The 24,771-nt window shown below is 42.2% G+C and overlaps 1 protein-coding gene across 4 annotated transcripts in view; it reads left to right on the top strand.

Moving 5' to 3' along the window:
- Positions 1-24,771, top strand: part of SASH1 (SAM and SH3 domain containing 1) — a 512,910-nt gene that overhangs the window by 374,632 nt on the left and 113,507 nt on the right. For all 4 annotated transcript variants that reach the window (XM_033936578.1, XM_033936577.1, XM_033936580.1 and 1 more), the window contains one exon: positions 14,448-14,580. In XM_033936578.1, coding sequence (XP_033792469.1) covers positions 14,448-14,580 — 133 coding nt within the window. The remainder of the gene's footprint in view (positions 1-14,447; positions 14,581-24,771) is intronic.

Genomic DNA, 24,771 nt, shown 5'->3' with positions numbered 1-24,771 from the left:
AACAAGTGTTCAATAAAAGTCTTCACAAATAAAGGCGATGCGGACAAAAAAAACACACAGTAATAGGTTGTGGTGTGGACCCGACACGGTCCGTGTTTTGGTTATAAATAACCTTCTTCCGGGGTCCTATTCAATTATAGCACAAAGTGAAGTATGCATGAAAACATCCCAAAAACTGAATTAAAAACAGAGTGCTGACAGCACAGAGTGCATTGCATTCTAGGTCACAGAGTAGGAATGCTGCAGGTGACTTTCATTGGTCTCGCCTATATTGATATGCCATCAGTGGCATAGTAAGGGGGGAAGGTTGGGGGGGGCAGCCCTGGGCACCATCTTGGTGAGGGCGCAGGCATCCATCCTCCTCTCTGCCCCCTGCGCCTTCCCTGCCCTCCCACTGCCATGTGTGCGCGTCACTTCCCCTTCCCCTTGCCTCTGTAACATTCCTCTTATAGCCACCAACTCTTGATGTTTAAACCAAAATAAATTCAGCACTTTCCCTTCACATTCACTCTTCAATTTTGTGCTGAATAGTGTATAATTTATTATACCGGCCTTAGACCCACCACTCCACCGTATAGTAAGAATTTCAAGCGGGAAGAATTGCACGGTTCTTCATCATCAGCCCCAGCATTTCTTTTTCCATTTAATCCAATACATTCTCAATAAATTACTTTAAGATTCAATAAATAAATTACAGTGGTACCTCGGTTTACGAGTGCACCGTTTTGCGAGTGTTTTGCAAGACGAGCAAAACATTCGCAAAATCGGCGCCTCGGAAACCGAGCATGCCTCGAATTACAAGCGCCCCCCTCCCCCCCACGATCCGGCACCCTCGACCCCCCTGCTCGTGTCGCCCCCCCCCCCTGCAAAGAGACTTTTCAACCTATGAACACAAGTGTTTTGTCCGAATCACTCAACAACTATTTCTCTGGCATTTGAAGTTTTGCACATCTCCTTTGGGTTCCTTGAAACAGACCCTCGAAACATGGCCCATGTCGGGACCTGCTAACACACCTTAAAGCTAAGTGGAGTGGTTTTTCCTCTTATTGCCATTGAGAACAAATCTAGCATTCAAAGAGCACGTTGCCTTATTTACTATTATTTTGCATTAAAGTCATACACAGTGATGGGACGGTGGGTTCGGCTATAGGAGCCAAGGCTCTTGGTCGGATTACACAATTCTGAGTGTATGTGAAAATTGTATTACCTCACTTCTTAATACCTATATTTAAGATCCATTTTTGACTTTCATATATTGAGAAGTCTTGGTTCCTGTTACACTTTTGTTATCGATTTTGACCTCTCTATTTTGTATATTTTGAGAGCATTCACCTCACTACCAATTATCTCTGACTATGTAGCAAACTTGAACAATTCTTCTCCATACCTCCCCCCTGGACCATGTTGACTCTATTAAAATCTTACGGGTTGTATTTGATAAAAAAAACTAACCTTCCATAACCATATAAGTTCTGTAATTAAATCATGTTTTTTCAAGCTGCGACTGATTCACTCAATCTCTAAATTCTTAGAACCAAAATCCATTAACATTCTAGTACATTCATTAATCATTTTGAAATTAGATTACTGTAATAGCTTATTTACAGGAGTACCTCAGAAAGAATTAAAACGTTTACAAATAATTCAAAATGCCGCAATAAAATTAATAACAAAATCTAGAAAATATGACCATGTTACCCCTCTACTTCAAAATGCCCATTGGCTGACAATTAATCAAAGAATTTCTTACAAAATCTCTCTCATAACATTTAAAACAATGCATTCTAAACTGCCCCAATTTATTGATAAATATCTTATCCCATATGACCCACCCCGCAGTCTTAGATCATCTAATTGTAAATTTCTGACGGTCCCCTCCCTTTATATAATAGGAACCAAAAGGCATGACATTTTCTCAGTCGTAGCTCCTCAACTTTGGAATACCCTACCAGCTCTTGTTAGAGAAGAGCTAATCTATAACATTTCAAAAGCCTACTCAAGAGTCATTTATTTAAAGAAGCTTTTAACATTTGATTTAAATTTTACAGTATCCTTTTTAACTCCCTTAAGGAATTAAGCAACAACGAGCCTTTTCCTTTTGGTTTTTTTATCTTATTTGTCTTTCGTTCCTATCCAAATTGTATTTCTAACCCTAATTTCTCTTGTCTCCCGTCTGTCTATCTCATTTATCCGTTTTTAATATGCCAATTTTTAGTTGATGTTTCTTTGTAATTGTTTTCTTTTTGTAAGTATTAATGGTATTGTTAATGGCATTTTTATTATGTTCATGCTCTTTTTTTAAATTATTATACTAGTGTTTAAGCCCATTACATTAACGGGTGCTAGTAAAGCCTCCTTCCCTCACATGTCCCCTATTTTCAGCTCCAGCTCAGCTCCAAACCCATTTATACCCCCCCAGACCCCTTCTCCCATCTTTTCCCTTTCAGCCCCAGCCCCCATTTCTCACCAGAAACATTTCCCTCCCCACTCCACTTCCCTGTGCAATAGAAGCAGAAGCATACCCTCCCTCTCCATTTTCCTGTGCAGCAGCAGCAGCATTTCCCTCCCCCAACCCACTTCTCTGTGCAGCAGCACCTCTTCCGTACTCCCCCTGTCCCTCTTCCCTGCTCCCCCGGTCTAGCAGCACCTCTTCCCTGCTCCCCAGGTCCCTCTTCCCTGCTCCCCCTGTCCAGCAGCACCTCTTCCATACTCCCCCTGCCCCTCTTCCCTGCTCCCCTGTCCCTCTTCCTTGCTCCGCCGGTCCAGCAGCACCTCTTCCCTGCTCCCCCTCATTGCCTTCCAGACTTTGTCCCATCCCCACCTTCCGAAGCCAGCTTGCCTGACTGCCTGCCATCCCCCTGTGCAGTAGAACTCTCCCCTCCCCCCCGCCAGCAGCACCTCTTCCCTGCTCCCCTGGTCCCTCTTCCCTGCTCTCCGGTCCATCAGCACCTCTTCCCTGATCCCCCTCACTGCCTTCCATACTTTGTCCCTCCCACACCCTCCGAAGCCAGCCTGCCTGCCTGCCAACCCCCTGTGCAGTAGAACTCTCCCACCACCCCTGCCAACAGCACCTCTTCTCTGCTCCCCCGGTCCAGCAGCACCTCTTCCCTGCTCCCCCTCACTGCCTTACATATTTTGTCCCTCCCGCACCCTCCGAAGCCAACCTGCCTGCCAGCCATCCCCCTGTGCAGTAGAACCCTCTCCCCCCCTGCCACTATTGCCGCCGTGCAGCCGACCCCACTGACCCTCCCACCGCGAGACGACCGTCAAACCTCCCGGCTCCAGCAGCAGCCGCATCACACTAAAGATGCTGCTTCGCAGCCTTCCCATGCTCTGATTTCTTCAGCCGTGTCTCTGATGACGTCATCAGAGATGCCGGCAGAGGAAATCAGAGAATGGGAAGGCTGTGAAGCAGCGTCTTTAGTGTGATGCAGCCGCTGCTGGAGCCGGGAGGTTTGTGCGTCCCGTGGTGGGAGGGTCAATGGGGGTTCGTGTGCACAGGGGGGAGGGGGTGACGACGGCGGCGAACTTACTGTGAGGGAGGGAGGGAGTAGAAGCGTGCATGCGCACTCTTGCCGGCGGGACCCTACAGCTCATGGAAAACGGAACCACGCAGGTAACAGTGCGCATGCGTGCTTAGGGTTTTATTATATTAGATATTGTAAAATTGCTTAGAAATTAGATAAGTGATTAAATCAAATTTTAATAAAACCTTGAAACCTTGAACAGTAATTGCCCTGTCTCTGCATGAAGTATTGGGGATGTTCCCAGCATCTTCCCATACTGTCAATGCAGAGACAGTTTCCTTACTACATATTATGGTAAATGCACCTTTTTTGGTGATGTGAACTGCACTGCATTAACAATTCATGCATTGTAACATCCTCTGTGTTACTCATATGGCACAGTTTCTGCCCATTCCCCACCCTCTCTCCATCCAGTCTCTGCCCTGTTCCATATTAGTTGTCAACAAGGAAATTAGCAAAGGCGCAGCACTAACTTAACTGTTAACATGTGTTAATTTCTAGATTAGCAGCTGATGTACTACTTATGAAATGGGTCCCTGTATGCTTGAAACTAAAAGCTTGAAGAAATGAGTGGCTTTAATGTAATATAATTTATGAGTGAAGGCTATAGTCCATCAATCATCAAGTAAATTCATGTTTAATTATATTTCATATCACTTCATGCTTATAGAGAATTCATGCATATAAAGATTTCATAGATATCTATTTTATCAAATAATGCTTCCTCTTCCTCTGAATCACTGTAGAAATATTTCATCAAGCTTTCTATGGCCTATTTCATGTAACACTCGAGCCTGTCAATAGCCCGCCTCCTCATCGGCCAATAGAACCTATTTTTGTTTCAATTCTTGCATATAATTTAAATAAATATACAAGTTAAATTGATTTTAGTGAAAAAACTTATCTCATCTTAAGTGGATACACCGAATGGGGCTCCGACGTGAATTCAGCATTTCGCATAATATACTGTTTCAAGGATCATTCCCCATTTAAGAAAGTGCACCATTATCTCCATGTATAGATATACAGAGATAATGGTGTACTTTGATAAAATAGATATCTATGAAATCTTTATAAGCATGAATTCTCTATAAGCATGAAGTGATATGAAATATAATTAAACACAAGCGAGTGTGGCATGAATTTACTTGATGATTGATGAAACTAAAAGCTAGCATACTGTATGTATGAAAGATCCCAAATCACCTGATGTTCTGCAAGAACAGGTGGATGCTGTGACTTCAGTGATGGCAAGCCTTTTCCAGAAACAATAATTTCTCAGGAAAAGAATGGTGCACATTCCAGAAAAGCACGCTGGTCTCAGTTTCCAACCCAAACCAACAGCGTTACAGCACATCAATATAGCCAGTATGGAAGGCAAAGTTTGTGCCTTTACTCCTTTTTTCATTACTGCAGGCCTGTGTGATTGAGCTGGCCTTCTCCATGAACATTTTTGCTAGGCATGTCATACTGTGTTATCCATACTTTGTAATACAGTACCTCCCCCGATATTTGCGGGGGGATTCGTTCTAGGAACCCCCACGAATTACGAAAAACCGCAAATACGGTTTTTCGCCTGTCTAGAGGCAAGAGAGGGCAGCTAGAGCACAGCTCGTGATTGGTGTAGCCCGACTTTAGTACAGGAAGAGGCGGTCGGAAAATACTGCAAATTAGTGAATCTGCGAACTGCGAATTTGCGGGGGAACACTGTACTATGTATACTGTGCTATGTTTTGTTGAATTACGCTCACCATGCTATGTCTCACCATGCCATGTTTTGTCATATTATATTTTTACCATGCTTTGTAAACTTTGTTTTGCCATCTTTGTCAGACTTGCCCAGGTACCTTAGATAGATAGTGAGCCTGCTGGGACAGACAAGGAAAAATGCTTGAGTACCCGAATAAATTCATGTAAACTGTTCTGAGCTCCCCTGGGAGAACAGTATAGAAAATTGAATAAATAAATATAGACCCTGACATGGGCACACCTATAATGGTAGCAGAACAACTCATGCATTATACTGTCTGAATCAAAATTCAGGGGCCCTCATAATGTTTTCCATAAAGTCATTCCCATTGCAGAATCTTTCTTAGCACAAAACTTCATAATCTGGTCTCTCAATGCTCTTAAATAATAGAGTGTCGTTTGACTACTAATACTAATACCCTCTACTTTACGGAGAGGGTGGTGGATGCCTGGAATGCGCTCCCGAGAGAGGTGGTGGAGAGTAAAACTGTGACTGAGTTCAAAGAAGCGTGGGATGAACACAGAAGATTTAGAATCAGAAAATAATATTAAATATTGAACTAGGCCAGTTACTGGGCAGACTTGCACGGTCTGTGTCTGTGTATGGCCGTTTGGTGGAGGATGGGCAGGGGAGGGCTTCAATGGCTGGGAGGGTGTAGATGGGCTGGAGTAAGTCTTAACAGAGATTTCGGCAGTTGGAACCCAAGCACAGTACCGGGTAAAGCTTTGGATTCTCGCCCAGAAATAGCTAAGAAGAAAAAAAAAAAATAAATAAAATTTTAAATTGAATCAGGTTGGGCAGACTGGATGGACCATTCGGGTCTTTATCTGCCGTCATCTACTATGTTACTATGTTACCATATCTGCAATCCATTACTGGGGATATTTCTATGAACGCAAAGCAGAATTAGGACACTTCTTACTCGTCATGCAGAAAGAATCATCAAGTTTTGGAGTCAGTCACACAAACTCATTCTACTCCTCTGTGGTCAATGAGGTAATGAGAAACCCTGGAAAAAAAAAACTCAACACATATGTTGTGTAACTAGGGCCCTGCCCTATCTACCCTGCAGGAGTCAGGCCCTCTATACCTTTAGGCTTCTGGAGATTGTTTTGTGGGCTAAGTCCTCCAGACCCTAGAATCAGGGATCTGGGACTTGTGCCAACTAAACTGTAAATGGCTTATATCAAAGTAGACAGTTTGCCCTGTGATATTCACCAGAATTCACCAGAGAATAGACACTATTAAAACACAATCAGCATTACTATTAATTGTCTGTACAAGGTAGCATGTAATGATATTTATAAGGCTATAAATTATCAGGTTTAAACATTAAGCAGACAGTTGCAAAAACCAGGCCTTCTCAACCCAGTTCTTAAAACACACCAAGTCCCATTGGGTTTTCTGGATATCCACAATGAGAAAAAAAAAAAAAAAAAACCGTGGATGCTGATGTTCTGAAAATGATTTATTCGTCCTTTCACAATAAAATCATAACAACATAAAAATACATATGACAAAGTCCAACTGGATCCTACATGGTCTGTGTATGGGCGAGCACGCCTTCCTCTGGGGTCCAATTGATGTCAAATGCACAAATAGAGAAATGGACTTGTCTTTAAGCATGTAATAGGAACTGACTGAAGACAAGCACAAATGGCACAAAAAATCGCCATAACTTGTGCTTGTCTCCAGTCAGTTCCTATCACATGCTTATAGACAAGTCCATTTCTCTTTTTATGCATTTGACATCAATTGGACCCCTGAGGAAGGCTTGTTTGCCCATACACGGACCATGTAGGGTCCAGCTGGACTTTGTCATATGTATTTTTAGATTCAAACAATTTTTATTGATGCAAATATCATCAAATACAGCAAATACAACATCAAAGCACATCAATAATGCATCAACTGTGAAATTTAAGGAATGTGATTATGTATTTTGGGATTCTATGCAGTTGAAACAGTTTTTACAGCTTCATGAAACTAATAAGTAGTTCCCACTTGAATTAATTATGATTGGAGTTTAGTAGAATTTTGCACTGTAAATTGGATCTTAGTTTAAGATTTTGATTATATGTTATTTTATTTCTTATGTCAAGTTCAGGGATATCCTCCCGTAATGTGGATTAGAGGAGATTTATAGTAATGTAAGACTAAGTCTTAATATCTGTAAAATTGTGTTATTTTTTTTATTTATTTCTTCGCTCCTTGAATTATTATTTGTATAAATGATAATGTTTAAAATTGATAAATAAAGAAAAAAAATAGAATAATAATGCATCAACTATTATAATATAATATACATAATAAAAGACAAATTCCAATTTCAATAAATTGTCATGTATTTTTATGTTGTTATGGTTTTATTGTGAAAGTGAAAGGACGTATAATAAATCATTTTCAGAACATCAGCATCCACAGGTTTTTGTTTTTATTTTGTTGTTGAATTGATTCTTCTGTGGATTTTTGGGTCTTCTTTTATCTTTTGTTGTATCCACAATGAGATAAATGTATATGCCATGGAAGAAGTACTGGCCATGCTGAATTGTTCAAAACAAAATGGGAGGGGAAAAACCCCTCATTCTGCAGGGTGTGCACCCAGTCCAGATGGTGGCCACTGTGGGATTTGACAATTTTAGTTGCCCCTTAGGCAGTTTCGTGAGCCTCTAAGGGCAGATAAATCTTTGAGAAGAGAAACTTCCCAGTCATACTATTTTGGGGGGGCTCTTTGCTAGAAACAACCTTTTCAAAGTCCTACCTGGCCTGAATTGCTTCCTGGCATACTGGGCCCAGATTCAATTCACCGCCTTTCCCAGTCACCGAGGGCCAGATTCTCAAAACTTAAGGTTGCCTTTAATGCGGTTGCTAAACTGGTTCCACAAGTTTTAGTTTGCCTGCATTATCAAAACAGCTTATCGCAGTCTGTAGCGAGCTTTCTAGGAGTCTCCGACACTGCCATGCAAATAGGCTCTTGAATATTGAAACGAGCACGCCGGTGGATTATTAAACATCATTAAGCCATTCTTCAAGAGCAGTGTTGGTTTTTGGCGACAAAAATCAGCGACTGGACCCTGGGGTGCCGGTACAGTGTCACAACAGTTAAAAGTGTATCTTGTGGCATGTGTTTTTACTGTGGCTAATGAAAAAAAAAATTAAAATTACAATACATGATTCTCATAAATTGTAGTTATTTTTTAGTGAGAGTGGTAAAAGCACACTTCTTGTTAACATGTATTATAGCTCCCCTCAGCAGCGGGAGAGATGCAGTGATGCCCACTCTCTCCCACCGCAAACAACACCCCTCCCCCCAGGCAGCAAGAGAGATGCCCACTCTCTCCGCAAACACCACAACCCCACCCCCACCCCCGGCAGCAGGAGAGATACCCAATCTCTCTTGCCGCTAACCAACACCCACAACCCCCCTTGGCAGCGGGAGAGATGCCCAATCTCTCCCATCACCAACCAATACCCCCCAACCCCCCTCAGCAGCGAGAGAGATGCGCATGCTCTCCCGCTGCCACGCAACAGCCCCTCCGTGCTTCCGATGAACCCCGCCCTCTCCTCACTTACCTTACTTTAGATGGCTGGCCGGAGAGATGCCTATTCCCTCCAGTCAGCTGAAATGGCTATTCAGAATGGTGGGCCTTCCCATCCCCAGTGCATCCTGAGGCTCTGATTGGCCTAGGTTGTTTAAGGCCCTTCCTATGGGTGGGGCCTTAGACATCTAGGCTAATCAGAGCCTTAGGAGGGGGCCTTAAGCAACCCGGGCCAATCAGAGCCTCAGGCCCTGCCCCCAGTGCATCCCAGGATGCACCAGGGAGGGGAAGGCCCACCATTTTGAAGAGCTGAGCCAACTGACTGGAGGGAATAGGCATCCCTCCAGCCAGCCATTTAAAGTAAGGTAAGGGGAGAGGGTGGGGATCATCAGAGGCAAGGGAGGGGGTGTTGCATGGTGGCGGGACAGTGTGGGCATCTCTCCCACTGTTGAGGGAGGATTGGAGGGTGTGTTGGTTGGTGGTGGGAGAGATTGGGCATCTCTCTCTCTGCCGGGGGGATATGTTGGTTGGTGGTGGGAGAGAGTAGGCATCTCTCCCACGGTTGTTATTGGGTGGAGGGGGGCTTGTTTTTAGTTTATTCTGCGCATGTGCCCATCGCTATCACCAGGGATGGGCACATTCAAATTTAGTCAATCTTCGCTACTCTCCGCCAACCTCATATTCATGAGCGTTTTTTGGAGAATAACTAGTTTTTTTAAAATCGCTACTATAACGGCTGCGATAGCAGCCTGTCGTTTTTTAAACATTTTTTTTAGCATCTAGCCCTGAGTGAAATCTGTGCAGGTTACTTCTGTTTAGGGGTAGGAATTTTTTTCCTCTTGTGTCTGTCCTTGCTTCCTGGTAGGTCACCAGGCAAGCTTTTAATTATGAATTTAATTTAATTGGATCTAGTGCAGACCTTTCTAGTAGTACAAGATGAGTTATATTCAGGGACTGTGGATATTTTTCTTTCCCTATGGGATTTAAAATCATATTGGTCACTATTGAATCTGCAGTGGTCATGTCAGAACTTTTTAATATGTTGGCTGCCATTTACTTTCATAAACCTAGATATTCAGCACTGGTCCATACCTGAGTATCAACAGTACCTGGCTTCTTCTGCCCAGTTAAATTGCTTTGAATATTGGATGGAAAGATTCCAGCGATGCACATTTCCTAAAGCTAATGGAGAAAAATCAAAACTTCCTGCAAAAGAATGAGTAGGAAAAACTTTGTAAAATACTGGAGGAAAAACAAAAAATCCAGCTGTTATAACAGCAAAATACGTTATATCCTGCCACCAGGCAAGAATGTAAACTGACCAGGGATGATGTGGACCAGCAGTAGAACTTGGGAATTGTTCTTTATTATTGGCCCTCTCTGCATCCTGTAGTTTATTCCTCCTGAGCTATCTTTTTTAATTTTCTGTTTGTCTAGTTAAATAATAGAATGTTTTATGTACTGTGTACCAAATAAATGAGCACACACTACTGTGAAATGATGCTCACTATTTTCAAACAAAATAAAGCAAATCCAAATTGTAAAAAATAATGAAACCAAACATTTCTCTCTGCACGCCCCTAAAGTTTTGTAAATTATATGGTACCTATATTTACATTGGTTTGATATACAGGCCTCCTTCACAGATGGAAGAAGTGGACAGAAATTTAATAGTAGACATTCAGAATATATCTTACAAAAAGAGAAAGTTTTACTAATAAGTGATTTTAATATGCCGGATGTTGATTGGGGAATCCCTATTGCAGGGTTTTCTAGAAGTAGGGAGATCCTGGATTCTCTACAAGGAGAAATGTTCCAGCAGTTGGTAATGGAACCTATGTGGGAAGGGGTCATACTGAATTTAGTGCTTACAAATGGGGAAAGTGTTTCTGATGTTACAGTGGGTGATCATTTGGCATCCAGTGATCACTGAATTGTACGGTTTAATATTAAGATGAGTATAGAGAGGGCTCATTCAAAAGTAAAGGTTCTAAACTTTTAAAAAACTAACTTTGTTTAGATGGGTAATTATGTCAAGGAATTGTTGTCTGGATGGGAACATCTGGAAGGAGTAGAAATATAATGGGCAAAACTGAAAGGAGGTATTGTAAAGGCAACAAATCTTTTTGTGAGGCAAGAAAGAAAGAGGAAAAGATGGCTGCTTTGGTTCTCAAAAGTGGTGGCTGAGAAGGTAAGTAATAAGAGGTTAGCTTTCATAAACCATAAAAGATTGCAGAAAGAGGAAGGCAGGCAAAAATATCTGGAAAAAAGAAAGACTAGTCGAGAAGTCAGGAAAGCAAAGATACAAATGGAAGAAAAAAAATAGCTGACATGGTAAAACAGTAATAGGAAGAAGTACAAAAGTGGCATTGTGAGACTCAAAAGTGAAGGGAAGGAATATTTAGAAGCTGATTAAGAAAAGGCTGAATATTTCTGTTCTGTGTTCATGGCTGAAGATCCGGGAGCGGGACCACAGAAGACAAATGCAATTAGGGATGGTGGAGTGGTAGATCTCGATTGATTTTCAGGGGTTATGTTCGTGAGGAGCTAGCTAAATTAAAGGTACCATTCCCGACTGTAGAGAAGTATTGTAAAGATCAGTCAGCGGAGCCACCAGAACTTCCTTAAGTTCCTTCAGCACCTTTGGATGTACACAAGCCTCTACCCGATTGCCGTTGGCCCTTCCCCTTTTTAGGGGGAGCTCTGGTGGATGACGTTGGGGGATGGAGAGAACTAACTCTCACCGCTTGTCCCTTGCTCTCTACTGCCTTCTCTCCCCTGCTGTTTCTCTCCTCTGTCTCCTCTCCTCATTATGTCTTTTGTAATTGCAGAAGACACAAGACACTATGAATCTGTGATTCTGGACTCAAAGAAGCATTTTGGTTTCACATAGGCAAACAATGAGGCCAACCAGGAAAGCTTCTTGATGATGTATAAGTTTAAAATATATTGCCAAAGACCCCCAAACAAAAACAATAATTTTACACTTTCAAGTTCCTCTGTCAGGCTCTTTCAGGGATTATGTCTGGGTTCCTTGTTTCCAGCTGCCGTTTAACCAATCCTGGAGCCTATTGGGAGTCACAACAGGAACCTGTAGCCTTCTGAATGGCTCCACAAGGACTTGTAGCAGGATCAGGTTCAGTTTATTCTTGATAGGCCGCGAATCATAAAAGAAGTATAGCACATGTTTTCTGTTGGTGTGTACCACAACTTGAATGGAGGAGACAATAATTTTTTTGATTTGAATGTTGTTTTCTCTGCTTGATAATGTTTCTAGGAAGTTGTAAGTTAGTAGACTTTCAACGTCACTTTTTCATTTTGACAACATTGTTCTGCCATTTACTGCCACTTTCTGCTGTATACTGTACCTTTATAAGGAGGTAATTGTATAATAGGGGGCGTAGTTAGAAATCATAGAGAATGACACGGGTACAAATTTGTCCCCGTCCCGCGGGATCTATCTCCAACCCCATCCCATTCCTGTGAGTTCTGTCCCTACCTCATCCCTGCAAGCTCTGTTCTCGTCTTGTGCAGATGAGGGCACTGTGGGGCTCATTTACGAAAAAGAAGAATCTCCAAAAAGTGGCCGACGGACGTTCTTCTCACCAAATCGTTCCAATGCGCTATTTTGGAAACCTATTTTCTAGACGGATTACTATAGTACTCATCTGCAGTTCATCTATATCTCAAGGGGATGAGTTAGAGTCGTGGTTTGAGCAGGACTAGGGCAGGCTTATGACCTGGATGTTTTTCTGCCATAATCGAACATTTTAGAATACGTCCAGGGTACAGTTTGGATGTTTAGGGCTAGACCTATTTTAACAACGAATAAGTGCTAGAAAGGTGCCCAAATTGGCCAGATGGCCACTGGAGAAATATAAGCATGGCCCCCTCCTCACACTCCCCTAGTAATCACTGACTCCTGCTTGTTATTTTATTGTATATCATGCATCATTGTTTGTACTGTGCACCCTTGGGGTGCCCTGGCATTGTCTGTGTTGTTGTTTGCATCCTAAAATTGTTTGAACCTAAAAACAGTCACTAATTGTGTGTCAATTATGCAAGGGTACCGTTTACAGAAATTGAAAGGTAGGTGCTGGAAATGTAGGCCAGGGTTTTAAAGGCCTACATTTCTGGCACCGACCTTTCACGAGAATTGCACCTATGGAGGTGCTTTATGACACCTAACAAAACTTCCAGCGTTAACCACACCTACAGTGGTGTTGGGTGCCGTAAGGTGTCTCTGTAGGTGAGATAATGGTGGCCATTTTGGAGGCACTCTTAGGCCTGGGGTCTTTTTTATTAATTGTTTAAATTGTTTTTTAATTGGCACAGCCAATTAGTGCTCCGATTAAACCAATTAAACTCAATTAAGTTAGGCGACAGTAGGGCACCTACTGCCTAACTATGGGGGCGATTTTTAAAATCGGGTCCATATAGTACATGCCGTTATTTTATCTCAGTCATAGAAAAATAGGGGAAATAAATTCAAGTAAGCGTGAAAGGAAATACTGTATCTGCAAGAAAATCAAATGTCCCATAAGCCTATTTAACACACATCCTTTTAAAAACTATTGAATTGTTGGCTTCGCTTGAGGAATATTTGGTTTTCATTATTCTAAATTATGCATGTAGCAGACATGTAAATGTTAGCACCCACTTCATCGAATTATCCCCTATTCAGCGTGAGAACTGTATAGGGCTGTATTTTGTATACTTTTTCTTCATCCTGAGTAGACAGAACAGAGGAAGCAGCATGCTGAACATGAGAGCCGGCTTTGGAATGAATTCCCTCACAAGGAAATGATTGTCTCAGCCAGTGTCAGTACTGCTGGGGAATGCATCTGTGTGTCAGTAAAATTTGGCTCGGGAGGGAACACAGCTGGAGCCGCGCGCTCTCAGTCATGCAAAGTGAAATTTGTAACAACCAGAAAAAAGGGAAAGAGAGCCGGATGTTGGGGAATATGTGCTGTTTAGGCTGCAGGGAAGGTTAGCGTTCTCCCCCTTCTCCCAGGCGGCTCAGCCAGGAATGCTGTGCCCCACTTTTAACAGCATTGCATGAGATGTCTTCATAAGGCAGCCTGAAAGTTGGGGTGGGGGTGGGATAGTGTCACTCTGCCAAGGGAGCTTTAAACGGGACAGAAAAGGAGGGACGTTTCTTTCCCCATCCAAGAAGGTTTGTTTATTGGAATTTGGTAATTGGTTTGGGGGATGGAGGGAGGGGAAAACACTTGTCCTGGCAGGGAGGAGTTAAGGGGGGGGAAGTTTGAGAAACAACTATGATGATCAGTTCCAAACAATAAGTTACTGATAGGCCAGGATGATCAGTCACTATGAAAGGCCCTACTGGAGCAGCCCCATATCATTAACATAACAAAAGAGGACAAGGGATGGAGCAGAAGAGGCAGATATACTAAAGGGGCTTCAGGATCTCAAGGAGCTACAGAACCAGGAGAAAAAAAATGGTGCGTTGCTCTCTAAAATTATGGGACATGGGAATTATTGTCGGGAAAACCAAGTCTAAAGGGACAGAGATGATCAGCAAGCACGTGACGATAGAGCTGGCATCACGTCAGAACTTAATTTGTAATTAATCTCATGATGTTTTGTTTATTTTTTTTTGTTCCATAGTCGAGAGAACAATCAGATGATGAAACAGAGGAGTCGGTGAAGTTCAAGAGGCTGCACAAGCTGGTGAACTCCACTCGCAGGGTCCGAAAGAAACTGATTCGGGTGGAAGAAATGAAAAAGCCCAGCATGGAAGGTAACTAGAGGTTCAAAGATCACCTTATGTTCATCATATACCCCCTTTTTACAAAAGCGTGAAAGAGGTTTTTAGCACCGGCTGGCATGCTGAATATTTTGCGCTGCTCCGATGGTCATAAAGCTCCGATGAGCGTCAGAGCAGAGCACTCAGCGTGCTGACTTTACTGTAAGGAAGCTGCAAATTTAATGGGACAACTATTGGACATGTTCCTGTTATAGGGGCCATGTTAAAGTTGCAAGTGCCATGCGGTGCTGTGCTTTGAGTTATCGCAGAGGCAGTAAGTGGCTCTGCACTAACTGAAAAAGTGTCAATTAGCACATATTATTTGCAGCGTGCTAATCGCAGATGCCTTTCACGCCCATTCTCTGCCAATGACACACCCATTGATGTGGTTGTGTGCTAGCAGTTATCATGTGGTAAAGTACACGTTACGAATTTAAGGCCCCTTTTACAAATCCATGGTAGCAATTCTCCCGTGAATAGGCTTCGGTGTATTTGCTGTGGGGAATCACTGCTTTGTAAAAAGGGCCCTTAATGTGGTTTAATGCAAAGACCCCATTATCTCATAAATAAATATGAGGGGGGAAGAAGACCTCAGCATCACATATAAAGAGTTTGTTATTATGACTATTATCATACCAGTGGCCTTAACACCCTTATGTTATAAATAAGGTTTTTGCTTGCTCAATATATTTATCTTAGCCATTCTTTTATTGTTTTTGTATTAATTTCAGAATTTGTCAGTAAATTTTCAACAGTTAGAATTAACTAGGTTGTACATTCCAAAGAAATAGAAGAAATTTAAGGAAATTTCAAGATGTGTGGGAGCCGTTAACAAAATATTGTAATGAATAGATGCCATTTTTCCCTTAAATTTATAAGTTCAATATTCAGGGAGGGGGGGAATTTTAGTGTATAGGATATTAAATATTTGTTATGAAAGGGTGGGAAGGGAAGGAGATAAGGTTATGCGATTTGTATTATTGCTGAATATTAAGTGATATATTTAATGTTAAAATGTTTTAACTTGTTGTCACACTTATTGTAAGTTTGAAAATGAATAAAGATTTTATTAAAAAAAAGAAATAGAAGAAATTGTACGAAGGTAATAAACATACCTAAACAACCTATGAGCCCACATCAAGGGAGAGAGATTAACTACCCCTCCCCCCCCTTTTTACTAAGTTGTGATAGAGGTTTTTACTGCGGCCTGGAGCGTTAAATGCTCTGACACTCATAGAATTCCTATGAGCATCGGAGCAGCATTGGAGCATTTAGCGGCCTGGGCTGTGGTAAAAACCTCTATCGCGGCTTAGTAAAAGAGGGCCTAAAATCACACATTAAGAAAAAGGAATAAAGAAAATCTTCTAACAATTGTTTGGTATTACAAAAACATTAACTTCAAATTTTAAGCTGCTAATTTCTTATGACCTTTAAGAAAATCTTCTAATGGCAAAGAATCCCAAAAATAAAACTCCTCCCATGGATAAGTTGAGAGGGTTCAGAGGAGAGCAACACGAATGATTAAAGGCATGAAAAACCTTTCATACACTGAAAGACTGGAGAGACTGGGGCTCTTCTCCCTGGAAAAGCGGAGACTTAGAGGGGACATGATAGAAACCTACAAGATCATGAAGGGCAGAGAGAGAGTAGAGAGGGACAGATTCTTCAAACTTTCAGAACATAAAAGAACAAGAGGGCATTCGGAAAAGCTGAAAGGGGACAGATTCAAAACGAATGCTAGGAAGTTTTTCTTTACCCAGCGTGTTGTGGACATCTGGAATGCGCTTCCAGAGGGCGTAATAGGGCAGAGTACGGTGCAGGGGTTCAAGAAAGGATTGGACAATTTCCTACTGGAAAAAGGGATAGAGGGGTATAGATAGAGGGCTACTGCACAGGTCCTAGACCTATTGGGCCACCTCATAATAATAATAATAATAATAATAACTTTATTCTTATATACCGCCAGCAATCTTGCGACTTCTAGGCGGTTTACATGGGCGGACTGCTGGGCACGATGGACCTCTGGTCTGACCCAGTGGAGGCATTTCTTATGTTCTTATGTAAGTTGTGAGACATTTACAGGAATATTTTAGACAAAGAAACGTTGCAACAAGGGCTAACACTCTAGTAGGCTCATTTTAAAAAAAAAATAGATGTCCATAAGGCAGCGTAAACCTGCACTTGGCCATCTTACTAGTCAAAACATCCAAGTAGACATTCTCAAAATAGATTTCTAGATGTCTTTCTGGTTGTTTTTTCTCCAGTGCATTCAAATCTTAAGGGGGCGTGTTAGAGGTGGGTTTGGGGTGGGTTTAGGACTTAGCCCGTCAGGCATAATCAAACTTTTAACAAAAGATCCTGGGCTTTTTATAGACATTTAGAGCTAGACCTGTTTTAACGGTGATGGGACAATCGCGCACCAGACACCAGCGCGCCGACAATCGAGCGCTGACAATTCGGTGCAACACACCAGCGCGCCATGGGAAAACTTAGTTTTAAAGAGCTCCGATGAGGGGTGTGGGGGGGAACCCCCCACTTTAATGCATACTATTCACATTGCCGTTCGGGGGGAGAAAATGGAACTCCCCCCCAAATCAGAAAAAGTTCCGTTTTCTCTTTAATGGAGGGTTCCAACCCCCAACCCCCCCCCCCCCAACAGCAATGCGAACACTATGCAGTAAAGTGGAGAGGGTTCCCCACTCACACCCCGCTTCGGAGCTCTTTAAAACTAAGTTTTCCCGCGGCGCGCTGGTGTCTTGCACTGAATTGTCTGTCCTCCATTGTCGGCACGCTGGTGACTCGTACGCGACTGACTATGAACCATTTTAACAGCGTCCTAAATGCTTAAAAGGGGCCCAAACTGACCAGATGACCACTGGAGGGATTAAGGCATGACCCCCCTCCCTTACTCCCCCAGTGGTCACTGACCCCTCCCACCACCCAAAGATGTTTTTAAAAACCCAATACATTCTAGCCTGTATTACGAGGAGGTGCTGAAAAGTTCTCAGTCCAAACAGCTCAGATGTAAACACAGACATTAGAGAGAGCACTCTTAAGGGCTACTGAAGTGAATTTCACATTAAAAGTTCCAGGTACAAATGTCACTTTAACTTGTTTCTATGGTATGGTGAGCCCTCCAAAACCTACTGTACCTACAGTAAAATACCATCTGCAGGCATAAGAGCTATTGTTGTGGTGTATAGTTATTTCATTTAATTATGCTACTGAATTAAAGGCTCTGGTAGAAACCCATTTAAAAATAAGCAAAAAGACTTTATTAATTTGGAAATATTAATTGGGAAGAATACATACTTTGTAAACAGGTTTTTACCAGAGCCTCTAATGTTTATAAATTTTTATCAGCACAACTAATATACTACTTTATCCTGAAGCAAAAAAAAAAAAAAATTTTTCCTACCTTTGTTGCCTGGTTTCTGCTTTCCTCATGTTCTCATTTAATTCCTTCCATCCACTGTCTCTCTTTTTTCAGTGTCTTCCATTTGCTCTGTTACTGTGCCTCTCCCTTTCTCCCCCCTCCCAAATTGGTCTGGCACCCATCTTCTTCCCTCCGCTCCCCCCATAGTCTGGCATCTCTGTCTTCTTCCCTGCCAGTGTCTTCTCCCCACTCTCTCTTCCCCATTTCCTGACATCGGGAAGACTTCCGGTCGGCTGTGTGCTGCGGCAGGGCAGGTAAGGAGAAGGAGAGGAGACTATGCTTGCGACCCTGGGGGAGCCCTGGTCCGCTGTCAACTCCGGGCCCCTGAATGCAGGACTGGTAGTACTGCCCTGATGGCGGCCCTGTCAAAGCCACCTCCGCCCCAAGCTCTCCCTGCTTCCCTGTGTCGGGCCAACCAGCATTCTTCTCCCCGACATCAATTCTGCCGTCGAAGAGGAAGTTCCGGCCCAGCCAGGCAGCGATTGGCTGGCCCAAACTTACTCTGTGACAGCAGAATTGACATCGGGGAGAGGAAGGCTGATCGGCCCGGTAGATCGCCAAGGCAAAGTGAGTCTATCACGGAGCCCGGGATGGGCTCCATGATCGACTCGCTTTGCCTTGGCAATCTACCGGTTGATCACGATCGACCTATTGGGCACCCCTGTCCTAGAGCTTTCTTGTAGACAGTAAATAACAATTCTTTTTTTTTATTTATTATTTTTATTTATAAGTTTACAAACTAAAGACAAGTATACAATACTTGAATTCAAGATATAATCTCCCACACAAATATACATTGATACAATTTACTAACTGTTAGAAATATTATCAATTATTTAGTCCACAATATTTAGGACCTAAGAAAAGAAATATTATTCAAAGAAAAAATTAAATAGCTAAGAGGACAGCATTGGAAGTACAAAGTAAGCAGCTGGTTCGTTTTAAGTTGTGGGTGAAACTATCGTTCCTATCATTACTTCTCCCCCTTCTTTAGCCACAATAAAGTCCAACAATTGATTTTGTTAAAAAAAGAAAAAAATCCCCCCCCCCCCAAGTGATACACAGCATTTTGCATAAAATTTTAATATGAAGGATGCACCCAACGTTAGGACTCTAGGCCTATGTGCCAAAAAATCCTTTCTTCTTTACTGTATCACTTGCGATAGATCAGGAAACAAAACAGTAAATAACAGTTCTTTAACAGAATAGTTTCATAATTTGATAACCCTAATATTTCCCTGAGTTATTTCCTAAAAAGAATTTTAGGAGCTACTTGTTGCAAATAAATAGAAGGAAAATTTAATAAACAAAGATTGCTAAACCTGCAAGGATTTTATATAATGTCCAACTTAATGTGAATAACTTGTGAATCGCTCATAGTAGAGATGGAAGTAGACCACAAGGTATCAACCTATGCCTCCAATCCTGAAACATGTTTATCCAACGAAACTTAGAATCAACATGTTCAAATTTTTCTCCCACTTATTTGGAGAAGGTTAATGTTTGAGAAATCACAGACTTAAGCATCCCCTCCATATGTAAATTTAACTGCCATAAATTTAATGGCAAAGATAGAACATTATCTACTACATATGATGGCCACCCTGAAGAGGCTGAAAGCGGACATTAGCAGTGATGGGCATGTGGTGATACGCCGAAGAAGTTTGAAGTTGCATGTATAAAGAATGGCTAAGATTGTTTTTTTTTCCTTTTATTAAGCCAAGATCTCCACACCAAAAGCAACAGGATCGATGTACAAATATATGTGGCATGATTCTATAAATGGGGCCCAAATCGGTAGGCGCCTAGAAAAAAGGTGCCTACCGTATGTCAATCAAATTTAGGCACAGTTTGTATAAGCGCACCTAGTGGGGTCTAACTCAGGCTCTGGTAGGCGTCATAATATTAGGCCAGTGTTTTTATAGCCTAATTTACCGGTGCCTAACGCAATTCATGCTCAGACTCCACGGGTAAGTACTGGTAAGTGCCTCAGTGTAGATGTCTACATGGCACCTACTGAGTTAGGCACCCATCCAATAATTATTTTTTTAAAATAGTTTTTTAAAGGCACTTTCAATTACCGTGACAATTAAGCCAATTAAAAAATAATCAAGCATGGGGCAGCGATCTAGGTGCCTACTGGGAGGAGCCATTTATAAAATCAGGGCCTTGGTTCCTGTGGGAGTGAAAGGAGCAGCTGGAACACAGGTACTCTCTCCTATAGAAGTCTCCTTTTTTTGATTGTTTCTTTGATGAAAATTCCTTCTGTATCATTTGATCTAGGAACTCAGTTAGAATCCCTGGTTGTAAGGACTACCAAGGAGATTACTTTGTCGTCTCCACAACCAGGGATTCTAATTGAGTTCCTAGATCAAAAGATACAGATGGAATTTTCATCAAAGAAATAATCTGTGGATGAATCTCTAAACAATCTGAGTAGACTGGGAAACCTCGTAGGAATTCCCTACCTCCAGAAGAACTGGAGGAGGGGATGGAGTTTTTTCTGGAGATCTTGAGATTTGTATAGGAGAGGGTACCTACATTCCAGGTGCTCCCTTTAATCCCATAGGAACCATTTGTTTGTCTATTGGTCCTGTTGCTATTGGTGTGGAGATCTTTAGCTTAACAACTCCTTTACACATACTCATAATAAAAGGAAAAAAATATCTTAGCCATTCTTTATAGATACAACTTCAAATTTCTTCAGCGTATCACCATATGTCCATCACTGACAATGGCCAGTGTTTCTCCGATTTCAGCTGCTTCAGGGTGGCCATCATATACAGTAGATAATGTTTAATCTTTGCCACAAATTTTATCAGCATCTGCTCTCCTAAGATGCATGTTTTCGTTGTTCAATCTGGCCAATATTCAGCGCTATTTGCAATGGCTCCTGGCTGGCTAAATAGCACATACAAGCCAGCTATGTGCTGATATTCAGCGGGAAATAGCTGGTGAATGTGTGAGTCGATGGATAGTTCAGTGACCAGCTATGTTGGGAAACATAGCCAGTCACCACCAATATTCATCAGCCCAATGGCAAGCCATGTGACTAGATAGACCTGCCTGTCTTTAGCCAGCCAGCCGCTGAATATCAGCTTGGCCATCTAAATCCGCAGTATCAAACTTTACCCCAGAAATCCAATGCCATTATCCAGATATGGCTCCAGCATTGGATATCCAGGATCGCTGCTGCCCGCAGGAGATAGCCAGGCTGCCTCCCATGGGCTGAATACTGGGGCCAATACTGTATTTACTCAAATGTAAACCCATATGAATATAAACCGATTTAACCTTCCCCCTCCACCACCCCCCTAAAAAAAAAAAAAAAGAGCGAAAAAAAAGGTTGACTCAAATATAAACCAAACTCAAGTCAGTCTTGCAAGGTTACTGTGGGTGTGAGTGGCCTATGGTAAGAGCTGCTGCCTCAGCACCCTGAGGTTGTGAGTTCAATCCCACCTTGCTCCCTGTGACTAGGCAAGCCACTTAATCCCCAAGTACCACAGATACATTGTGAGCCTGCCAGGACAGCTAGGGAAAATACTGAAGAGTACCTGATTCCTATTCAATGTATTGTATTGTAAACGCTTTGGGTGAATTCACGAAAAGGCAGTAAATAAACATAATAACCACTAGGAGAACTTGCATCAGCCCTTTTGAGTAGTGAGACTGCATGGGGCAGGAGCATAGGAGGATACTAGAAATTCCATTTTCTCAGTAGTTGCTCCCTCGCTTTGGAATGCAATACCATTTTATCTTCACAATGAAAATTCCTTAAGTAAATTTAAAACAAATCTCAAAACATTTCTCTTTAAAGATGCCTACCAATAATTGTGGGGGTGGGGGAAGCTTTTAAGTAGCGACATCCCTGTTTCCCTCTTGTTAATCCCCTTCCCCCTACCCTTCCTTTTATTTTTATTTATCATTGTAATTAAAAACTTCCCTATTCACCAAAACTTCTTGTTTTCTATCAGTCCTAATTTGTCATAGTTTTAGGTTTACCCTTCTTTTATTTTACCCCACCTAAATCAAAAATTATATTAGACCTTTCTCATTTTTAATATTGTAAACCGCCCAAATATAAACTTGAAACTTGATCGTGCTTGCCCTGGCTCACCACTTGACCAGCAGGGCTTAAGGATGGCCCAGGGAGGCCTGCAGTGGGTCTGAGAGGGAAAAGACTCGATTATAAACCAAAACCCCCATTTTTGAGCCATTTTTTTTACCAAAACCTAGGTTTATATTTGAGTATATGCAGTATATATATATTTTTAATGAGGACTTTTTTTAGACCACCGACATGGAAATATTCACAATAACTCTTTATATGTGGCATGACACTGAGATCTTTTTTCCCCTCACATTTGTTTGAGTCCATTATTTATTTTTCTTGTGCTGCGATTTGAATCATTTTATTATTTGTCAGTTAGGTAAAGGAGAATTCCTGCCTGTGATTCTACCATGCAATCCTGGCCTCTATGAACCTGAGTTAGGCAAGGAATTCCTTCTGACACAGAACAAATGGAAAATGCTTAATAGATCAGGCCTCGGAGAAACTTCAAATATTCTTGTGACTTGCAAACAATAGTGGGAAAAGGGCCCAGTGGAGGTTTGATGAATGGTCCCTGTGTGTTTGATTTACATTATTGATTAAAATTGGCATCAATTAATTGCACCATTGAAAACAGGTTTGACAGAGGAAAGGCTTTCTGTCCACATCAGACAGATGTTATGACACTGTGCTGCTTTTTAGAGATTTGAACTACTAGAATCCAGTCTTGCCCTCCAAGTACAGTGTGTGGGTCATGTGATTTCAGTCAGCACATGTATTCTGGTACCATAACTAATTTTGCCAAACAGCTCTGGATTTACTTTTGACACTTCCACTCTTTGTTCTATATGTTGAAAGCTGGAATATGGTTGTGATCTGATGAATGTATTTTAAAAGCCATGTTTTTGGCTTAATTATTTCTTGCAACCACCAACTATTTTAATTGGCTTTGAATGTTTAGTATTTGTTTTTAATTGATCAGCAGGTAAGATGGTATGCCGAAAGCAGGGTTTATATCTATAAGAATTGCAGGACCCATAAATGCTCTGTGCATTCATCCACTGGCACCCCCTGACGCACCCTGCCTGCTTCACCACCAGCAACGAAAGTGGCTAGACTGGGGACAAGTCCTGCACCCCTCAAAGCCACTCACACAACCCTTGGTACATTGCTGTAAAATAAGAAAGTGTCAAAGAGAGCCACAGATCTAGTCGCAATCAGGGGCCAATACAGAAATCTACCGTGGGCAGAAGTATGCGGTTAATGAGCAGTCTGTGTACTCAATACTGGACAAATGATATAGAAAGGGTTTTAGTGTTGAAGATAACTCTCATGGCAGACATCAACAGACAAAATATTAAAATACTGCAGTAAGGGAGATATCAGATGTAGTCTACAGCAATGAAGAGAAGTTTATCGGCCGTGTGTGCTAATGTCTACCAGGTGAGTTAACATGACAAATATGCCACCTGGACTGAGGCAGCATAGAAGGGGTTAGTTAAGGAGATGTTAATGCACCCTGACCCAACCCAACCCCTGCTCCTGACAGCATTCTGCATTGGCCCTTTGTTTCTGGTGTTTAGCAGTATCCTTCCCCCTGATCCCCCCATCCCCAATAAAAAAAAATAAAATGCCTGATGTCTAATGTCTCTTTCCTCACCAAGACTCAACCCTCACCTCACACCAACATTTAAATCCTGTAAAATCCCTGGGGGGGGGGTCTAGTGGCACAAACCCCACTCCCCCTTGACCCCTCTAGCCCTCCAGACTTCCCAACTGTGTACCTGGAAGAGGTAGAAGTGAAGCCCACTCACTCATGCCTCCATGCTGCCATCTTGAAAAATAACAGCACCTGATCCTGTGCAGTGCATCCTCGGACATACTATATGGGATCAGTCTGCCAAATAAGGGTAATGCAGAGGCAGGAATAAGTACTCTAGGCATTGCATCTAACTTTTCAAGGTATATGGCAACGAGTTGGGGAGATGCCGCTAGACACCAGGGACTTTATTTATAATGTTGTGATGGGGGGGGGGGGGGGAAGGAGATGCCACTAGATACCAGAGACAAAGACTGATGCAGAAAGTTATCAGGGGCAGGAACATAGGAAGGGAAATGGAAGGGGGTCACTGGACTACCAGAGATTTTGTTGTAGTTGGAGGAAGAGTGGATACCCACCCTTCCCTCAGACATCAAAGGGAAGGTTTCCAGGTCAGCCGTGTTCTGCATGTAGGAACGTAGAACAGAGGGAAGGACTATGAGGGGCGCATTGGGACACGGAAGGGAGAAGGGTCGCGTTGGGACAGGAAGGGAGGAAGAGGGAGCACTTTGGCACAGGAAGTGAGAGGCAGAACCCCGATTCGTAAGTACAAGTCTGACATAAGTCGGACATTCTTAACCTGGGGACTGCCGGTATATCACTTTTTTAATAACTCTTCCCAATTGGCAAAATTAGCTGTGACACAAGACACAATTCCAGCCTATGACTGGGGTACTTTTTTTAGACAACTTAGAGGCCCTTTTACTAAAGAGAACCAAACAGCACATAAATTAGCCCACTATTACTACGCTAACATGACAGTGCGCTCTAAGACTCATTCTAACTTAATGGCCAAGGCTCTCCCTTTTAATATTGGTATGCACCAAACGGAGTTCTTTGCTCATAGACATTCTTCAAACATCACCAGACTGGTTTTCC

This window comes from Geotrypetes seraphini, chromosome 3 (genome assembly GCF_902459505.1).
Source record: "Geotrypetes seraphini chromosome 3, aGeoSer1.1, whole genome shotgun sequence".
In the NCBI taxonomy this organism is placed as follows: Eukaryota; Metazoa; Chordata; class Amphibia; order Gymnophiona; family Dermophiidae; genus Geotrypetes; species Geotrypetes seraphini.
Note: the sequence above shows the minus strand (reverse complement) of the source record. Positions and strands in the feature narration are given on the sequence as shown.